Source organism: Phyllobates terribilis, unplaced genomic scaffold (genome assembly GCF_046119375.1).
Source record: "Phyllobates terribilis strain yellow unplaced genomic scaffold, ASM4611937v1 Scaffold_5__5_contigs__length_657084704, whole genome shotgun sequence".
Classification (NCBI taxonomy): domain Eukaryota; kingdom Metazoa; phylum Chordata; class Amphibia; order Anura; family Dendrobatidae; genus Phyllobates; species Phyllobates terribilis.
This window is the reverse complement of record NW_027362765.1, coordinates 454,698,434-454,717,388: the sequence shown is the minus strand read 5'-3', so window position 1 is coordinate 454,717,388 and position 18,955 is coordinate 454,698,434. Positions and strand designations below refer to the sequence as shown.

At 50.3% G+C, this 18,955-nt stretch overlaps 1 protein-coding gene across 1 annotated transcript in view; it reads right to left on the bottom strand.

Moving 5' to 3' along the window:
* LOC141271632 (uncharacterized) overlaps positions 1-18,955 on the bottom strand; it is a 66,330-nt gene that overhangs the window by 9,194 nt on the left and 38,181 nt on the right. Inside the window, exon 6 of the mRNA XM_073681675.1 lies at positions 16,710-16,799. Coding sequence (XP_073537776.1) covers positions 16,710-16,799 — 90 coding nt within the window. The remainder of the gene's footprint in view (positions 1-16,709; positions 16,800-18,955) is intronic.

Here is an 18,955-nt window from a genome sequence, read left to right as displayed (position 1 = left end):
GCTGTGTCTGACCGTGCAGGAACATGGTCTGATCAAACCACATCTACTGGGCAGGGGAGGAAGGAAAAGAGTATACAGACAGGACAGCAACTGTATCAGCATCCAGGATGTCAGAACAGTTCAAAGTGCCATGCGGGGGGGGGGGGGCAGTGCTGGTGCTCAGCTTCCCCCACCCACAAGCCCCATAGCGGCCGCATGGTCTGACTGGACATCGGTTTGAACAATAAGTTTGTGACGCGCCCCCTGGGCCGTGGGGTACTCGGTAGCCGGGCCGGTCGTTGGTAGGGGAGATGTCACAGTGGCGGTGACTCAGTCCGTGACCCAGGGCGGTCAATAAAAGGGGTTATTTACAGGGGATTTATAGTTTTTGTATTTAAAGTTCGTGACGCCACCTGTGGTATGTGGCTATATGGAGCCGCCGCTGCGGAGCAAGCAGGTCCTCTGGAACTGTTGTTAATGCAGCAGAGTTGTTTTGGCTCTCCACAGGTAGAGCTTAGCTCCAGGGCTGTGCTGTGATGTTATTTAACGTTATAGGTGTTGCTGGGTGTTGTAGTGCAGGAGTGATGGCGCAGCAGCAATAACTGACAGAGACAGTGGGGTGCAGTCTTCAGGGTTTTTACTCACGTTTTCAGACTTCCAGTTACCAGTACTGAGTAACCTCCCTCGTCGTGCTGCGTTCACCAGGCAGGGGTTCAGCCAACTCTCAGGTAACTCTGGAGTAGTTAGCGGGACCCCCTTCTATATGTTCCCTCCGGCCGTCTTCCTACACCTCACACCTAGTGTCCCAATCCAGTAACCGCGGGCCTTGTCAGGCGACGTCTGTTCCGTCCCCTGGGTCCTCTATGGCTACCTTCTTGGTGAGACTGATATGGACTGTTGGCTTCAGGACTTGAAATACTGCAGCCTCCGGTTTCTAGTTGAGACGTGAAGTACTCTGCTAGTTTAGGGACCGGTCCCCTCTGTGCAGCCTGACCCCTCCACCTCCCGGTAGATTCGGGCGTACAGGTGGCCTCCTGCACTGCCCGTACCCCTGGGGTCCCTTCTTCGTTCCTGGAGCCTTTCTACTGCTCCTCTCTCCCACTGTCCTCAGTCTTGGGCCTCACTGGTTAGGCTCTCCTCTGGAGCAGAGCTCCTGCAGAGCCTCTGCTCCTTCCACTTCTCTCCTCAGACTGACCTGTACTTTCAAGATGCTTCCCCTTTTTATACTACTCCTGACAAGTGCTCCCCTGTCTACTTCCTCCACCCACACCCACTACATGGTTCCCCCTCACTTGGTTCCTCCCCCCACTCCAGCCAGGGACCAGGGACTGTGCTCTCCCTTAGGAGCAATCTCGCCCTGCCCTCTGAAGTGAAGTGTAATGAATGCAGGTGTTAGGGTCCCGGGCTGTACTCCCTCCTTACCTGAGAGTGAGATACCACACCTCTGGGTGAGATGCAGTACCTCTGTGGCGACCGAACCCTCAGGGGCGCCACATTTACATAATGACCAATTAAATAGAAATTAGGTCACATTAACAGGACTGTACATTATGCCACATAAGAAATCTATATAATTATAAGATTAGGGTTGAATACCAAAGAAGGTCCGAACACTGAATATCAAGGAATGATCAACAGTAACCATCAATGATAGGTACTTTAGTCATAATAACAGTTATTCCATTTTATAGGTGGGATGGCATAATGACTAGAGATGAGCGTTGTTCTACTCGAACTGTTCGCCAATCTCAAATTCGAGCTGTTTTGGGCGGTGTTCGAGCCGTTCGGCGAACACGAACAATTTGAGAAAAATTCGGCTGTTCGAGGTTATGTTCGATAACTGTTCGTGCACCAAAATCATAACTGGATTTTTTCTCAGTAATGATGAAAATTAATGTTAATACGCAGTTTGAGTGTACAGCGGGGTGGGGGGAGGGGCAGGGGATGGATCTCTGCAGGAACAATGAAGATCTCCATTTTTTTTTCTCTTTCCCGCATTTACAGTGGGGAGGTGCAATCTGTCAGCCTATCAGCAGCGCACACACGGAGCGAAGTGCTTTTTTTCACACAAGCAAGGGCATGTGTCATTGGCAGTGTATGTCACATGTCCTTGCCCTATAAGACCAAGCCATTTTCCCCGTCGCCACCATTTTCTCACTGCTGCAGCTGCGTGTTAGACGGCACCGCTGTTGCTGTGTGCGCTATACCTTGTTAATTTCAAGCCAATTTTCGCACAAATATACAGATAGCTTGGGAGTAGGGAATAGTTGTGATTGCAGTCCTTTTAAGGACTAGGTTACAGCATTTCCTACGACTTTTATCAGGCAGGTCTGTGCTCTTAAATAGATAGGTTGTGGGAGTAAAGACTAATTGTAATTGGAGTCCTTTTCAGGACTAGGTTACATCAGTTCCTATCAGTTTTTGCCAGGCAGGTCTGTGCCAGTGCTGTGCAAGTTTTTTTCACAGCATTTGGCTGAATCTAGCAAAGCTAATCCTTTTTGGCCTATTGCAGAGTGTGTTAGTCAGTGGAGTAGCCTATCTGTGTTGCAAGATATACCACCTGTGTATAGAATACCAATTTTTTTACTGCACCTAGTGAAGTAAAATCTTTTGGGCATAGCATCATTCTATTAGTCCATCTATACTGACCTCCATCAGGTTGCAAACTGAATCTAATTTTTTTCTGCATCTAGCTCTGAAAAAATATTTGGCCTTCTAGCAGTGTGTGGGACTTGTTCTATTAGTCCACCTATACTGACCTCCATCAGGTTGCAAACTGAATATATTTTTTTCTGCATCTAGCTCTGAAAAAATATTTGGCCTTCTAGTAGTGTGTCGGACTTTCTCTATTAGTCCATCTATACTGACCTCCATCAGGTTGCAAATTAAAAATAATTTTTATCTGCATCTACAGTACCTCTGAAAAAATATTTGGGCTTCTAGCTGTGTGTGGGACTTGTTGTATTAGTCCATCTATACTGACCTCCATCAGGTTGCAAACTGAATATATTTTTTTCTGCATCTACCTCTGAAAAAATATTGGGCTTCTAGCTGTGTGTGGGTCTTGTTCTATTAATCCATCTATACAGACCTCCATCAGGTTGCAAACTGAATATAATTTTTTTCTGCATCTAGCTCTGAAAAAATATTTGGCCTTCTAGCAGTGTGTGGGACTTGTTCTATTAGTCCACCTATACTGACCTCCATCAGGTTGCAAACTGAATATATTTTTTTCTGCATCTACCTCTGAAAAAATATTGGGCTTCTAGCTGTGTGTGGGACTTGTTGTATTAGTCCATCTATACTGACCTCCATCAGGTTGCAAATTGAATATAATTTTTTTCTGCATCTAACCCAGCCAATAGTTTTGGCCTAATACCACAGTTTGGCCACTCAGCTCTGCTCGGTTACCATCCATTGTTTTTTTGTGCAAACAACTCCAGAGTTGTGAATTAGTTAACCACCAAAATGATTGGAAAAAGGCCTGCTGCTGGTGGAAAGGGGAATAGGCGTGTTGGGAAGGGGAAAAAAGGTTGTGTCCGTGGGGTAGGTGTTAAAGCAACAGTAACATCTGCAGAAGAAAGACCATCTTCCAGCCAAACTAAAATGTCTACTTCTTTTAGCGGACAATGTGATAAGATCCCTTTCTTACGGCCACGCCAATCGCTACAAATTCCAGATGAGGCACAAAAACAGCAGGTACTTCAACGGATATCAAGTGCTCCTTTAAGTGGGCTCTCCTCCACATCAACTTCAACATCACAAATACTCCAGTCCTCAAAGGTGTCACCCCAATCGCACTTGCTTCCTCACAGCTCCCAAATCTCCAGCTGCCCGTCTGAGTATGAGGTAGAACAGATGGTTGAGTCTGCAGAGCTGTTTACTCATACTATAGCCTGGGAATCAGAGGTCGACTCCAGCGCTTCTGTGAATCCAGACGAGGAAATGATCTGCACTGATGCCCAGAATCTTTATGAGTCGTATCCAGGACCAGACGCAGAAGGTTCTGACCATAATGTAGACCCTCATTCCCAAACTGTAACTCCTGTTGGTGGAGACAATGAGGAAGACGATGATAAGACTCAAATACCTGATTGGAGCGACAACTTTAGTTTTTTGTCAGGGCAGGAACAGGTTGGCTCTGAGGACGACGGGTGTGATAACGCACAGGGTGATGATGATGAGGTTGGAGATCCCACTTACTGTCAACCCACAGTCAGCCAAGAGATGAGGTCAGCAGAGGAGGTGGAGGAAGATGCTAGTGACGACGAGGTCAGGTTGCGCCTTCCTGGACAGAGACGTAGTACTGGAAGCACGTCAACAACTGCATCCTCAAACACAACTCTGCCTCTCACCACAAGTCGTGGTGGCTCTTCAGGTCGCATGGGTGCTAAGCCTTGCATAGCCTGGGCATTTTTTCAGATCGATAAAGATGACCCAACTCGTGTTATCTGTAACATTTGTCAGCAAAAGCTAAGTAGAGGCCAAAAAATACATAGTTTGAGTACTTCATGCATGAACCGGCACATGGACATGAAGCATAAGTTGCAGTGGGAAGCTCAGTGTGCTACAATGCGGCCTAGCCGGCCGGGCCAACCACCGTCTGCCATATCTTGTGCATCCGCGGCCTCTTCATCCTCTGTGACTGGGGGGACAGCAGTCACACCTGTTTTGGGGCGCAGACCTGCCACCTCTTTACCCGCAACAGCCAGCGTGATTGGCAGGTCATCATTTTCTTTGGAGGTGGGAACACCAGCTGGTGTTGAGCACTGTCCGACATCGATAGCACCACCTTTGGATCAAGGCAACCTAACATGTCCGCCTGCATCTTCCTCACAGACCGGCAGTTTGCCGGGGACACCCTTATCAACCCCGTCTAAGCACAATAGCCAGCCCTCGGTCCCTCAGATGTGGACAAGTAAAAGACCATTTCCTCCTAGCCATGAGAAAGCTAAGAGGTTGAATTTCACCATCTGCAAGCTCTTGGCTACAGAAATGCTGCCTTTCCGCCTGGTGGACACAGAGGATTTTCGAGACCTTATGTCCGTCGCAGTGCCCCAGTACCAGATGCCCAGTCGGCACTACTTCTCAAAGAAAGGTGTGCCTGCGCTCCACCAGCATGTCGCACACAACATCACCGCTTCTTTGAGAAACTCTGTGTGTGACAGGGTGCATTTCACCACAGACACTTGGACGAGTAGGCATGGACAGGGGCGTTACATGTCGCTGACTGGGCACTGGGTAACTATGGTGACAGCAGGACAAGGGGCTGCTGTCCAAGTCTTGCCGTCCCCAGGAGTTGTGCGTCAATCCTCTTTATGTCAAAGTTCCTCCACTGCTTCTGCCTCCTCAACCTCCTCTCGGTCTTCCACCTGCACCCAAAGCTTGTCTGGTCATGCCACAAGCTTTCTAACTGCGCAGAAGGGATCCTGCACACCTCCTTACTATGCTGGCAGTAGGGCTCAACGTCATCAGGCGGTTTTTACATTGAAATGTCTGGGAAATGTGAGTCACACGGCTGAGGAGTTGTGGTCAGCTCTGGAGAACCAATTTCATGAATGGTTGTCTCCACTGGACCTGAAACCAGGGAAGGCCGTGTGCGACAATGCTGCAAACCTGGGTGCGGCCCTTCGCCGGGGCAATGTCACACACGTGCCTTGTATGGCTCACGTGTTGAACCTGGTTGTCCAGCAATTTTTAGCCCACTATCCCAGACTAGATGGCCTTCTGCAGAGGGCACGGTCGCTGTGTGCTCACTTCCGCCGTTCGCATCCCGCAGCTCAGCGACTTACATCTCTACAGAAGTCGTTGTGTAGCACCCTGAGGATTCGGCTGCTACAGGGGTATTGCACCTCAACCAGAGGTGTGATATTCCACTCCCGGGTAAGGATGGAGTGTGGAACTGAGCTCAGAAAGCTGCATGCACTACACACATCCCATTTCCGAGGAGCAGACCAACGGTACTCCCACTTAGAAATGTGCAGGTACGACCGAGTCTGTTCCTGGCTGGAGTGGGAGGGGGGTGGTACATCCCAGTAGTGTAGGGGCAGATAGGGGGAGCAGCCTGGGTAAAGTTAGGAGCTCATTGGGTGCTGGTCACCTGAGCTCACACATAGAGGGAGTATATAAGGTGGGCACCATCTAAGAACAGGGTCAGTCTGTCAGTCTTTGCAGAGCAGCCAGAGGAAGAGGAGCAGAGCAGCCCCAGAGAGAGAGAGAGGAGAAAGGAAGAAAGACCCAGAGGGGGTGAAAGAAAAGGACTCTGAGAACCCAAAGTCCATCACCGGGTGAAGAGTTGGCAACTGGGTACCGGATCCCAAACTGGTGGGGGCTAAAGCACACCCTAGCCAGAGACCGGAGGCCGTGGGCAGGATCTGCCACGGCCACCCACCACATCCACCCTGAAGGCAAACCACGTGTAGGGTCAGGGAACCCAAGGCCAAGGGTTTCCCAACAGAAGGCCCGAGGGAGCTGGACCTAGGTGGATCCCTGGTGGGGACGGCCAGAAGACAGGACAGGAAGGAGGGCTCAGGGTCACGCTCCGGACTTGCTTGGGGGTTGGCTGAATCCAGGACCTGGTGGACGCAGCACGGCTCGGGTGGTCACTTGAAGCTGGAGTGACCGGAACATCAGCAGTAAGTAAATACCCTAAACTGCACAACCCGACTCTGTCTTTAATTACCATCTATGCTGCACCACCACAACCCCCATCCTCTGCACCTGACCCCCTGAGGCTATACCCCACCCGTTGGGGGTTATACTATCAAAAGCTGCACCAACACCATCAGCCTCAGCGGACCCTGCTGCAGCGGCGGCCGTAGTGACCGCAATACAACGGGTGGCGTAGTCGACATAAAGAACTTTATAACATCTGTAGGACTGCCACATACTCTGAGCTTGACACCCTGGGCACGGACCGGGTCACAGCCACTCGGAGACTACAACCCCCATCTGATCCGGCTCCGGGTATTCCCCTAAAGAATATGGCCCAGGGGGCGCGTCAACTTTGGCGTAGTCGGCAGGATCACGTGCCCGCAACACCCGGGTACTGCGTGCCTGAAGAAAAGAACAAGTTTACCTCAAAAAGAAGTCTCCTGCCGGTTCCGGAGGGTCCCCGCCATCGGACTCCGTCACAGATCGATTCCCGCCGGTTGTCCGCCATTAACAGCTTTTTCCCGCCATCTGCAGAGTTTCCCGCCACTGGGAGACGATTCCCGCCATTTCCAAAGGTTTCCCGCCTTGGAAGAGCGGACGCCATTATGGGCGTGCCAGAGGGTGGCAAGAGGCCACCTCCCATCGTGGGCCAGGACCGAAAATGGCGCCAAAAGTGGAAACCGCCCCCGCCAACAGAGACTGTGATGCTAGAGGTGTCTGTCAGCGTGAAAGAACTGCCCCTGGAGCTGACAATCACCAAGTGGCCCCGGGACCGCCCTCGAAGTGGGAGGACTGAGAAGGAGAGAGCAAAGATGGGTGTCGCCTGGAGCAGTCTGGAGAGAGGGCACCCGGAGACAAGAAGCCTAGAGCTGAGTCCAGAAGAAGCTTACCCGGAGATGGGAGAAGAGCAGAGCAGCACCGGCCCGCTGGCCAGGAGCCTGCTGGAGACAACGGAAGGAGAGCAGAGCAGCACCGACCCGTTGGTCAGGAGCCTGCTAGAAGCAACGACCCCACTAGGCTTAGTGGAGGTCTTGGCACAGCTCCCCCGAGATCGGGAGTGTGCACAGACTGCGCTGGAGGGCCTCGCACGGAGGATGGCCCGGGTGCAACGAGAGACGTTGACGGAGTGGAGCCGAGAGATGGCCCGGCGGACCGAGACTCGTCAGCGGAGCACGCCACCCGAGACGAGGAGACAGACCGCCTCTGAGGATGGCGCAGGAGGACTGAAGGCCGGAGACGGCGCCGAGAAGGGAGCCGAACGAAAGGAGGCAGGTAAAGGGGACGTTTCCACCCCAAACCGGGAAACCGCGTACCTGCCCCAGCTCCCCGTCGCAGAGCCCGAAGTACCCCCTGCCGTGCCCGTAACCGCAACGTCACCGCCACAGACTAGGCCTCAACCGGAAGCCGCGGCCGCGACCCCTGTGACGTCATACGCCTCGACCCCGAGCGTGACCAAGCAGGAAGTACCATCGGCCTGGTCGCAAGGCCTAGTACCCCCGGGCGCCGCAATACCAACAGCGCCCCCTACCTCCGCGGAGCCACCGGCCTGGTCGCAGGGCCAAGTAGCCCAGGGCGCCGCCGTCCTTACGGTGCCCTTCACTTTCCAGGTGCCCCAGGCCTGGCCGCAAGGCCTGGGCAACCCGGGCGCCACCACCACCGCGCCCATAACACCTAAAGTACCGCACCTGGGTGAGGACCTGTTCGCCCAGCATACGTGCCCGGACGGGTCTGAAACTGAAACTGTCCACAAAGAAAGAGCAGGAGGACGTCGTCGTTAAGTACAGCAGAGTACAAGCTGTATATAGTTGCCCGTCGGGGCACAGTGACCTGTTGATAATATAGTCCCCGTTGGGACCAGCAAATTGAACTGTTTACCCGTATTTCCCTTTCCTAAATACCTGACCGAGGACTGAGAGCGGTCATCCCTATTCCCATTACCTGGCCGAGGACTGAGAGCGGCCATACCCCTTTGTATATAGTTGCGCTTCCTAAAGCGCCCCCTACCGGTTTTATAGGAAAGCCACGAGTTCCAAAGACTGTCGCACTTTTCCCGGACACACGTTGCACAGTGTCCGGAGGAGGAACCAGAAAAAGAAGAAAGAATGTTTATATGAAAAGTTTTATATGATGTTTTATTATGTTTATGTTTATGAAAAAAAAATGTATGTTTGTGGATGTTTTTATCTTACAGCCCGAGGACGTGCTGTGGTTTACCAGGGGGGAATGTAGCACCCTGAGGATTCGGCTGCTACAGGGGTATTGCACCTCAACCAGAGGTGTGATATTCCACTCCCGGGTAAGGATGGAGTGTGGAACTGAGCTCAGAAAGCTGCATGCACTACACACATCCCATTTCCGAGGAGCAGACCAACGGTACTCCCACTTAGAAATGTGCAGGTACGACCGAGTCTGTTCCTGGCTGGAGTGGGAGGGGGGTGGTACATCCCAGTAGTGTAGGGGCAGATAGGGGGAGCAGCCTGGGTAAAGTTAGGAGCTCATTGGGTGCTGGTCACCTGAGCTCACACATAGAGGGAGTATATAAGGTGGGCACCATCTAAGAACAGGGTCAGTCTGTCAGTCTTTGCAGAGCAGCCAGAGGAAGAGGAGCAGAGCAGCCCCAGAGAGAGAGAGAGGAGAAAGGAAGAAAGACCCAGAGGGGGTGAAAGAAAAGGACTCTGAGAACCCAAAGTCCATCACCGGGTGAAGAGTTGGCAACTGGGTACCGGATCCCAAACTGGTGGGGGCTAAAGCACACCCTAGCCAGAGACCGGAGGCCGTGGGCAGGATCTGCCACGGCCACCCACCACATCCACCCTGAAGGCAAACCAGGTGTAGGGTCAGGGAACCCAAGGCCAAGGGTTTCCCAACAGAAGGCCCGAGGGAGCTGGACCTAGGTGGATCCCTGGTGGGGACGGCCAGAAGACAGGACAGGAAGGAGGGCTCAGGGTCACGCTCCGGACTTGCTTGGGGGTTGGCTGAATCCAGGACCTGGTGGACGCAGCACGGCTCGGGTGGTCACTTGAAGCTGGAGTGACCGGAACATCAGCAGTAAGTAAATACCCTAAACTGCACAACCCGACTCTGTCTTTAATTACCATCTATGCTGCACCACCACAACCCCCATCCTCTGCACCTGACCCCCTGAGGCTATACCCCACCCGTTGGGGGTTATACTATCAAAAGCTGCACCAACACCATCAGCCTCAGCGGACCCTGCTGCAGCGGCGGCCGTAGTGACCGCAATACAACGGGTGGCGTAGTCGACATAAAGAACTTTATAACATCTGTAGGACTGCCACATACTCTGAGCTTGACACCCTGGGCACGGACCGGGTCACAGCCACTCGGAGACTACAACCCCCATCTGATCCGGCTCCGGGTATTCCCCTAAAGAATATGGCCCAGGGGGCGCGTCAGTTGGGCCTGCCACTTCACCGGCTAAAATGCGATGTGCCTACCCGGTGGAATTCAACTCTGCACATGTTGCAGCGACTGTGGCAGCACCGACAAGCCCTGGTGCAATACGTTCTGACGTATAGCCTGGGCCAACGAGATTCAGAGGTGGGGCAAATCACGCTGGAGGAGTGGTCTCAGATCAGGGACCTATGCACCCTTCTGCACAGTTTTGAAATGGCGACGAAGATGTTTAGTGCTGACGATGCCATTATCAGCATGACTATTCCGGTGATTTACATGCTGGAGCACATGTTAAACAGAATTCGGAGTCAGGTGGTGGCACAAGAGGAGGTGGAGGAAGTAGAGGAGGAGGAGTTGTATGCGGAAGGGCTAACATCTGCAAGGTCCAGACGGTCGGCAGCACCAAGGCGGCAGGCATGTGAGGGTGGGGGAGATGGTTTTACCAGGGCGCATGGTAGCAGCCAAACTAGTGAGGAAGGTGCAGGAGCCCAGGAAGAAGTGGAGGACGAACTGATGGAAGACTCATCAGATGAGGGAGACCTTGATCACATTTCTGTTGTGCGAGGTTGGGGGGAGAGGACAGAGGAAGGAAGCATGATTGTTACCTCGCCACCAACACAACAGGGACTTGGTGCTCCTGGATGCGCAACACACATGAGTGCCTTCTTGCTGCACTACCTGCAACATGACCCTCGAATTGTGAGAATTAGAAATAATCCTGACTACTGGGTTGCCACACTGTTAGATCCCCGGTACAAAAGTAAATTTGCAGAAATTATTCCTGCCATAGAAAGGGATGCACGCATGCAGGAGTATCAGCAGAGACTGTTGCAGAATCTTACATGTGCTTTTCCACAAAATACCAGTGGTGCACGTAGTGAATCTCACAGTTCCAACTTGCCAACCGTGGGACCGTCAAGTGTTCAGCACTCAAACCGTAACAGAACCACAGTATCTGCTGGTAACATCAATTTTGCGGAATCATTTCACCACTTTTTTAGCCCATCCTTTGCAAGGCCACAGGAGACAAGAAGTCTGACACATAGTCAACGCCTAGAGACGATGGTACAGGAGTATCTCCAAGTAAACATTGAAGCCACGACTGTGTCACTGGACCCTTGCTCTTTTTGGGCTTCCAATCTGGATAAATGGCCGGAGCTAGCCACTTACGCCTTGGAGATCTTGTCATGCCCCGCAGCCAGCGTTCTGTCTGAACGTGTGTTCAGCGCTGCTGGTGGTGTGCTGACAGATAAGCGCACGCGGCTCTCCACTGATAATGTAGACAGACTCACGTTCATAAAGATGAACAAATCATGGATCCGAAACGACTTTTCTACCCCTGTGTCATCCTGGGGAGAGTAAAAGCTTGATGATTGGTTAAAATCACCCTACCAACCGTTTTAAGCTTTCAAATTACTAATCATGTTTATCTGTATCTTGACTGGAAAATAATTTGGGCTTTGTAGCAGTGTGCAGCACTGATCCTATTAGGCCATCTATACTAAAGCTTCACCAGATTTAAAATTAATAATAATTTTTAGCTGCATCTAGCCCGGAAAATAATTTTGGGGCTCCGAGATGCGCAAGACACATAAGTGCCTTCTTGCTGCACTACCTGCAGCATGACCCTCATATTGTCAGAATTCGAAGTAATCATGACTACTGGGTTGCCACACTCTTAGATCCCCCAAACTTTTCGATCAACCTTTTCATTTTAATAAAGACCAAAAAAATGGTCATTTTTGAAATTATAAGCATTAGCAGGTTGTTAGAAACTGAAATCAAACAGTTTTCAACTCAAAACTTTATTCTAGGTGATGTTACATTTTCACATAGGACCCCTTGTTCGAAAGGAGCTTCTGAACTCTCTCGTCCATTGAATTTGTCAGGTTTTGGATGGTTTCTGCTTCAATTGTTTTGCATGAGGACAGAATACCCTCCCAGAGCTGTTGCTTAGATGTGAACTGCCTCCCGCCATCATAGACACTCCTTTTAATGATGCTCCAAAGGTTCTGAATGGGGTAGAGGTCAGGGGAGCATGGGGGTCACACCATAAGTTTGTCCCCTTTTATGCCCATATCAGCCAGAGATGCAGATGTTTTATGTGCAGCATGAGATGGTGCATTATCATGCAGAAAAATGATCTTGCTGTGAAATACACGGTTCTTCTTCTTGAACCATGGCAGGAAGTGCTGTTTGAGAAAATCCACATACATTATGGAGTTCATCTTTAGCGCCTTCAGGGATCCTAAAGGGGCCGACAATCTCTCTCCCCATGATTCCAGCCCAAAACATTACTCCACCTCCTCCTTGTTGGTGCTGTAGCCGTGTTTGCGTGGGGTGTCCATCAACCAGCCATCCTCCACTCCATCCATCTGGACCATCGAGCGCTGCACGGCACTCATCCGTGAACAAAACTGTTTTGAAATCAGTCTTCATGTAATGTTTGGCCCACTGGAGCCGTTTCTGCTTGTGTGAAGTGGATAGAGGAGGTCGACAGGATGGCGTATGCACAGCTGCAAACCTCTGAAGGACCCTGCATCTTGTTGTTCGGGGGACGTTGGAGGCACAAGCAGCTTCAAAAACTTGTCTGCTGCTATGACAAGGCTTTTTTGCCGCTGCTCTTTCAACCTGACGTAATTGCCTGTAGGAAAGAGTCCTCAATTTGCCCTTATCAGCACGCACACGCTGTGAATCAGCTACATACTTCTTGATTGCCAAGACACTTCATCCTGATTATCGCACAATGTTGATTGTAGTCATGCCTTGACCTAAACACTCCACAATTTGTTGCTTCTCAGCAGCCGACACATCCTTTTTCTTTCCCATTTTGGCAGAAAATGTAGGCTGCTTAATAATGTGAGAGAGCCTTCTTAAGTAGTCTTGCCTTTCATTGGACACACCTGCCAAACTAATTAGCACAGGTGTCTGCAATTGCTTACAGTGATATAAAGAGCCCTGACACACATCACCATCAATGAGTTTAACTGACAAACAAACAAATTCTTCCCTTATCACTCCTAAACACTTTTTGCATAATAATTTGGAACGCAGTGTACATGTGCTTTTCCACAAAACACCAGCGGTTCACGTAGTGAATCTTACAGTTCTAACTTGCCAACCGTGGTCTGTATGGAGTTGTTCAATAAAGGGCCCAAAATTAAGATAACATAGATGGGAGAGGTCTCTGTGAATAGGAATTCCTAAGTATTTGATACCCTGTGAGGGACAGGCAAAGGGAAAGTTGGACTGGATGGAATCCTATATGGATTTGGGGAGGGAGACATCGAGGGCCTCAGACTTCGCTGCATTGATTTTAAAATTTGACCATGTAACAAAGTGATCTATTTCAGCCATAACAGCATGGATGGATATATGTGATTGAGTGATATATACTAGGACATCATCAGCAAATAGAGAGCACTTGTACTCGGTGCCTCCCACCTCAATCCACCTAATATTGGGGTTATGGCGAATTGATGAGAGCAGGTGCTCCGTCACTAGGATGTATAAGAGAGGGGACAGAGGACATCCCTGCCTTGTCCCATTGGTGATTGTGAAAGGTGATGAAAATGTTCTGACGCACCCCCTGGGCCTTGGGACACCCGGAGCCGGACCCTTTTTGTGGATGCTGGTGGTTGTAGTCTTCGTGGCGGCGACCCGGTTCCGTGGCTCAGGGCGGTCAAACCAGTGGCGGAACTATTTATGTGGTTTTGATGTTTAAATGTACGACTACGCCACCCGTGGATTGCGGTCAGAGTGAACCGCCGCTACAGGGCAGACCGCTGAGGCTGGTGTTGTGGGTGCAGCAGAGCGTAGCATAACTCCCCACGGGAGGAGTATAGCCTCAGGGCAGTGTATGCGGAGGATGGGGGTGATGGTGCAGGGCAGCAGCAGTAACGACACGGAGTCAGTGATGCAGTTCAGGGCCTTTACTCACAGTTCTTATTATCCAGACCACGTCTGCAGGTAACGGCTGCCCACGTCGTACTGTGCTCACCAGGTGAGGGGCTCAGACAACTCCCAGATAACTTTGGAGCACTTCACAGGACCCCCTTTGTGTGTCCTTTGTCTGGCCTTTCTTACCAACACTTCTGTCCGGCTGCCTCGGGCCTCCTCTTGGTAAACTTGGCGCCAGTTTCCCTGACCCTATGTGGTGCCTTCCTAGCGGGTGTAGCGAGGGGCTGCGCCACATAAAATGTCAGAGCCTCCGGTTTCTAGCTGAGGGTCGTTTCCTGCCTCCACTAGTTCGGGGACCGGTCTCCCCCTTTGGCCTGACCCCTCCACGCAGGTGGATTCGGGCGTGCGGTGGCGACTCGCCCGTCCGCACCCCTGGGAACCCTTCATTCCTCGTTCCTGGAGCCTTCTCCGCTCCTCTTCCTTCCTTCTCCCTCTTCCAGGCCTGGGCCTCTGTTACTAGGCCCGCCTCCGGAGCAGAGCTCATGCAGAGCCCCTGCTCCCTGCCACTTCTGCTCAGACTTCTCTGCACTGAACTAAGATGGTGCCCACCTTTTATACTCCCTTCTCAATGCACCCAGGAACTGCTTCCTCCCTGCTCCTGCACTACCGGGTTCCCCTTCCTCAGTGTTCCCTCCCCCCACTCCAGCCAGGGACAGGGACTGTCGTGCCCATCTCAGGGGCATATTGGTCGCCCTGCCCCACGGCAATGTGGTGTAATGCATGCAGGTGTCGGGTCCTGATCCACACTCCATCCTTACCTGAGAGTGAGATATCACACCTCTGGGTGAGGTGCAATACGTCTGTAGCAACCGAGCCCTCAGGGTGCTACAGTTCCATTTATCTTCAGCCTAGGTGACGTATTGTGATACAGGGCCGTGATTTTGGTTATAAAAGGGTCCCCTAGACCCCTACCCCAAGCTTTTTAAGAGAATCATATATGGCGTGCCAGGAGACTCTATGGAATGCTTTCTCAGCATCCAACGAGAGTATCTAATTACAAATTTTTAACTGCATCTAGCCCAGGAAATACTTTGTGCCTAGTAGCAGTGTCTGCTAGTCAGCGGATTATCCCGGCTGTTAAGCAAGCTACACCACCTGTAGTTTAGACACTTAATTTTTTCAAAGGAAATGCTTCGGGACCATGGGATACTTAGTGAAGAGCATCAGGAGGCACCCCAAGGCATAGGGGCTCGGACTGGCAGTAGGATGCCTTGCGGTGGACAGCCGAGCTCGATCCTTATAAAAGCTTTTTAACTGCAGCAGCTTTAGTGGACGCTACTGGAGCTGGAATTACGCGGCTGCTGGCATGAGACTTGCCCTCCAATAGATCCTTGTAAATGGATTTAAAGTGTATTCATTCAAATTAGAGAGACAATTTAAATTAAAAAGCTTAGAGCTGCCTCCACCACAGGGGGGCTCGCTCGACCCACCAGCGGACAGGCACCAGTATTGGGAGAGGGGGGCTGGCCATCAGGGTTCACCGCGGCTCTGGCACAAACCCGGCGACACGGAGGTGGCACGGGCAGGAGCGGACTGGCCGTGTCGGCTTCTCACTTTTTGGATTTTAGAAGGGCATGACATGCCTATATCTGTGTCTCCCCCTCCTTTTACTCCTCCACCTCTTTTATTTTCGCATGACTATATGTACTTGTCACTTTTCCATGTGTTAGTTATGTCTTCTGAGCAGTTTGTCAGCTTTTGGACACCTTTGAAGGTGTTTTCTATGTGTTTCTATGTGTTTTTGTTTGCCTGCCATTGGTTTTAACGGTGTTCGAAGGTGTTCGACGAACAGTTCGACGAACAGTTCGGCGAACACACGGGTGTTCGACGAACCGAACTCGAACACTACGGGGGTGGCTCAACACTAATAATGACCTCTATAACACTAAAATTAAAGCAGTCCAGGTTCCCCCATAGGATTTTGAAAAGGTTCATTTTCAAGAGCATGACAGACATAGTAAATTCCCCAGTTTCTCACTCCAAACCAAATACTTTCTTAGCAAAATTTGTCCATTTCCTCCATCACACAGATAAAGCGGTTTTCCAGGATTAGAGTACTGATGATCAATCGTTAGGATTCGCCACTAATATCAGGGAAGCAGACATCCGAATCCAGATGGAGACCCCACTAATCATCTGACCCTGACTGTTACCTAGTAGCGGCAGTGCAGATCGGGGGCTGCATGGTCTACAATTTATTAGAATACATTAATGCCTCGGTCACAAGTCCATGAAGAGCGGTCCGAGTACAGACCCCGATGCACGGACTGCCAAACCTGACAGCCCCATAAGCAAACACAAGACTGTGAGACAGCGACATTATCAGGAGGATTTGTAGGACCAAAATGGAGAAAATGGAGTAAAATAATAAAAGAGCCATTGTTCTCATGATAAATCCTGTACTGCTATAAAGTTAGTGACTACCCACTCGACCGCTGCAGCTAATCAGTGTCCTTGTGGGATTTCTCATCTTCAGCCAAATTTTTATATATTGGAAAACCATATAAATGTGACTGTACGGGTTATGGAAGGGATGAGAATAAATGATGATGGCAACTACACCATGGAGTGGCTGCAGATGTTTGACCCCCGTAACTCTGACCCTAAATAATAACCCACAAGTGGGTCAAACGAAAACACAACCTTCTATAATATATTAGACTGGTCATATATTATATTTCCAGAAATAGCATACGTACTGGATGGTTTCAAGCCATGGATACTCAATAACATTTTTATAAATGAAGGTCCAGTACAGCGGTTTAGCAGTCCGGATCTTGAGCATCCATCTGTTGGATAAGTGAAGAAAAGTAGTGACAATAATTTCCCAACAGCAAATGTATGACAGCGACCTCAGAGCCACAATGACCGACAAAGGTGACATATCGGAGATATCGCACCACTCAGGGTGTAGTGTGACTGCAGGGGGCGCCACTATCTAATAGTAGCTTCATCTCCCTACAACTTCTTTCATCAGCTCAGGATGATGGAGGGTTAAGTAATGTGTTTTTTTTACTGGACCCTTTAATTTTTGATGCAGTCTAAGACCTGAATTTGTCAGAATTCTGGCATAAATTGCTTTTGAAAAGCTGCAAAATTTTGGCACAACTTGGAGCTGTGTAAAAATTTTGGAATTTTTGATGTTTTTATATCCGTTTCCCCCAGCTCCACCAAAATGGTGCATGCCACTCATCAGAGGCCCCTGATTCATGAAAAAGCAGACACCTCTTCATGGATCAAGAGCAATAGGCAGACACTTCTTCATGGATCAGGAGCAAGAAGCAGACACCTCTTCATGGATCAGGAGCAAGAGGCAGACACCTCTTCATTGATCAGGAGCAAGAGGCAGACACCTCTTCATGGATCAGGAGCAAGAGGCGGACACCTTTTCATGGATCAGGAGCAAGAGGCAGACACCTCTTCATGGATCAGGAGCGTCTGATGCCTCCACTCCCCGCATCAAGACCAGTGAGAAAATCACCAGTCTTGATGTATCGAATCCTTAGTTATCTTAACTATAAATTAACTACCGTATTTGCCGGTGTATAAGATGACTTTTTTGCCCTGAAAAACATGCCTCCAAGTGGGGGGGTTGTCTTATACGCCGGGCAGATGCCGGGGCCCTGAGCAGGCGGGGGGGGCCCACTTGCGGTCGAGCACCCCTGCTGGGCTATGGGGCGGAGGAGAGCGGTGTCAGCGCCCGCCCTTCTCCCCCGCTTGCTCAGGGCCCCGGCAGCCGGATACTTACCTCTCCCCGTGACTCCGCAGATCCGCTGTCTTCCTGCTGTGCGCTCCCTGTGACGTCTCAGGTCAGAGGGTGCGGTGACGTCTTTAAACCACGCCCTCCCCTCAGCCGTCACAGGCAGCGCAGAGCGGGAAGACGCCGGCGACGCCGGAGTCCAGACCAGAGCAGCGGCAGCAGGTGAGGAGGAGTGAGGTGAATATTGGATTTTTTTTTTTTAATGTATGGAGGCATGGGGCATAATATGGGGGTGACATCCTGCATGGGGCATAATATGGGGGGTGACATCCTGCATGGGGCATAATATGGGGGGTGACATCCTGCATGGGGCATTATATGGGAGGGGGTGAGTATATAACAAACTCAATATTTTGAGTGGAAATGTTGGGGGGTCGTCTTATACGCCCAGTCGTCTTATACGCCAGCAAATACGGTATATGGATCTATAACTCCGATCCAGTTTTTTTTTCTATTTATAAAAGTAATTGTTTCTTAAAGTTAAAATTAGTCACATCATTAAGGGGTTAAAATGCACTTAAGGCAGCTGAGTAATGCTCCCCCTGTGTGCACTTGGTGCATAATTTCAAAATCTACAATAAAAAAGTGACATTTTGGGTTTTCTTTTCATATTACGAATTAAAGAAGGAATGAAAATGATTTTAGGGAATTACTTTCTATTTCATCTTCATTTTCTTATAAGATCACATTCTTACATTATACCTCCCAACTTTGACAGACAGAAAAGAAGGTTATGTGTTGTGAGGGCACTTAGTCTTCTATCACAGTAGAATACCCCCGTATATGTCCCACAGTATAAAACCTCCCCAGTATGACACCCCCCACGATGCCCCTCCATATAGTATGATAGCCCAGTGATGCATTCTCACCCATAGGATAATACCCCGAATACACACACACTATGATGTCCCTACACATGATGCCCAAAAAAGTTGCACCCCCACACAGTATGTTGCCCCAAGGCATCCCCCTCGCACTATGATGCCCCCACAGGCTCTTTTCTATGGTGTGAGTGGCTGGGAGCTGCAGACATGATCTAGTGAAATCATTATGCAGTGGCGTAACAAGAGTCTGAAGGGCCCTGGTGCAAGATTTGGACCGGACCCCACCCCATTCTTAATAAAATATATATATATACAGTACAGACCAAAAGTTTGGACACACCTTCTCATTTAAAAATTTGTC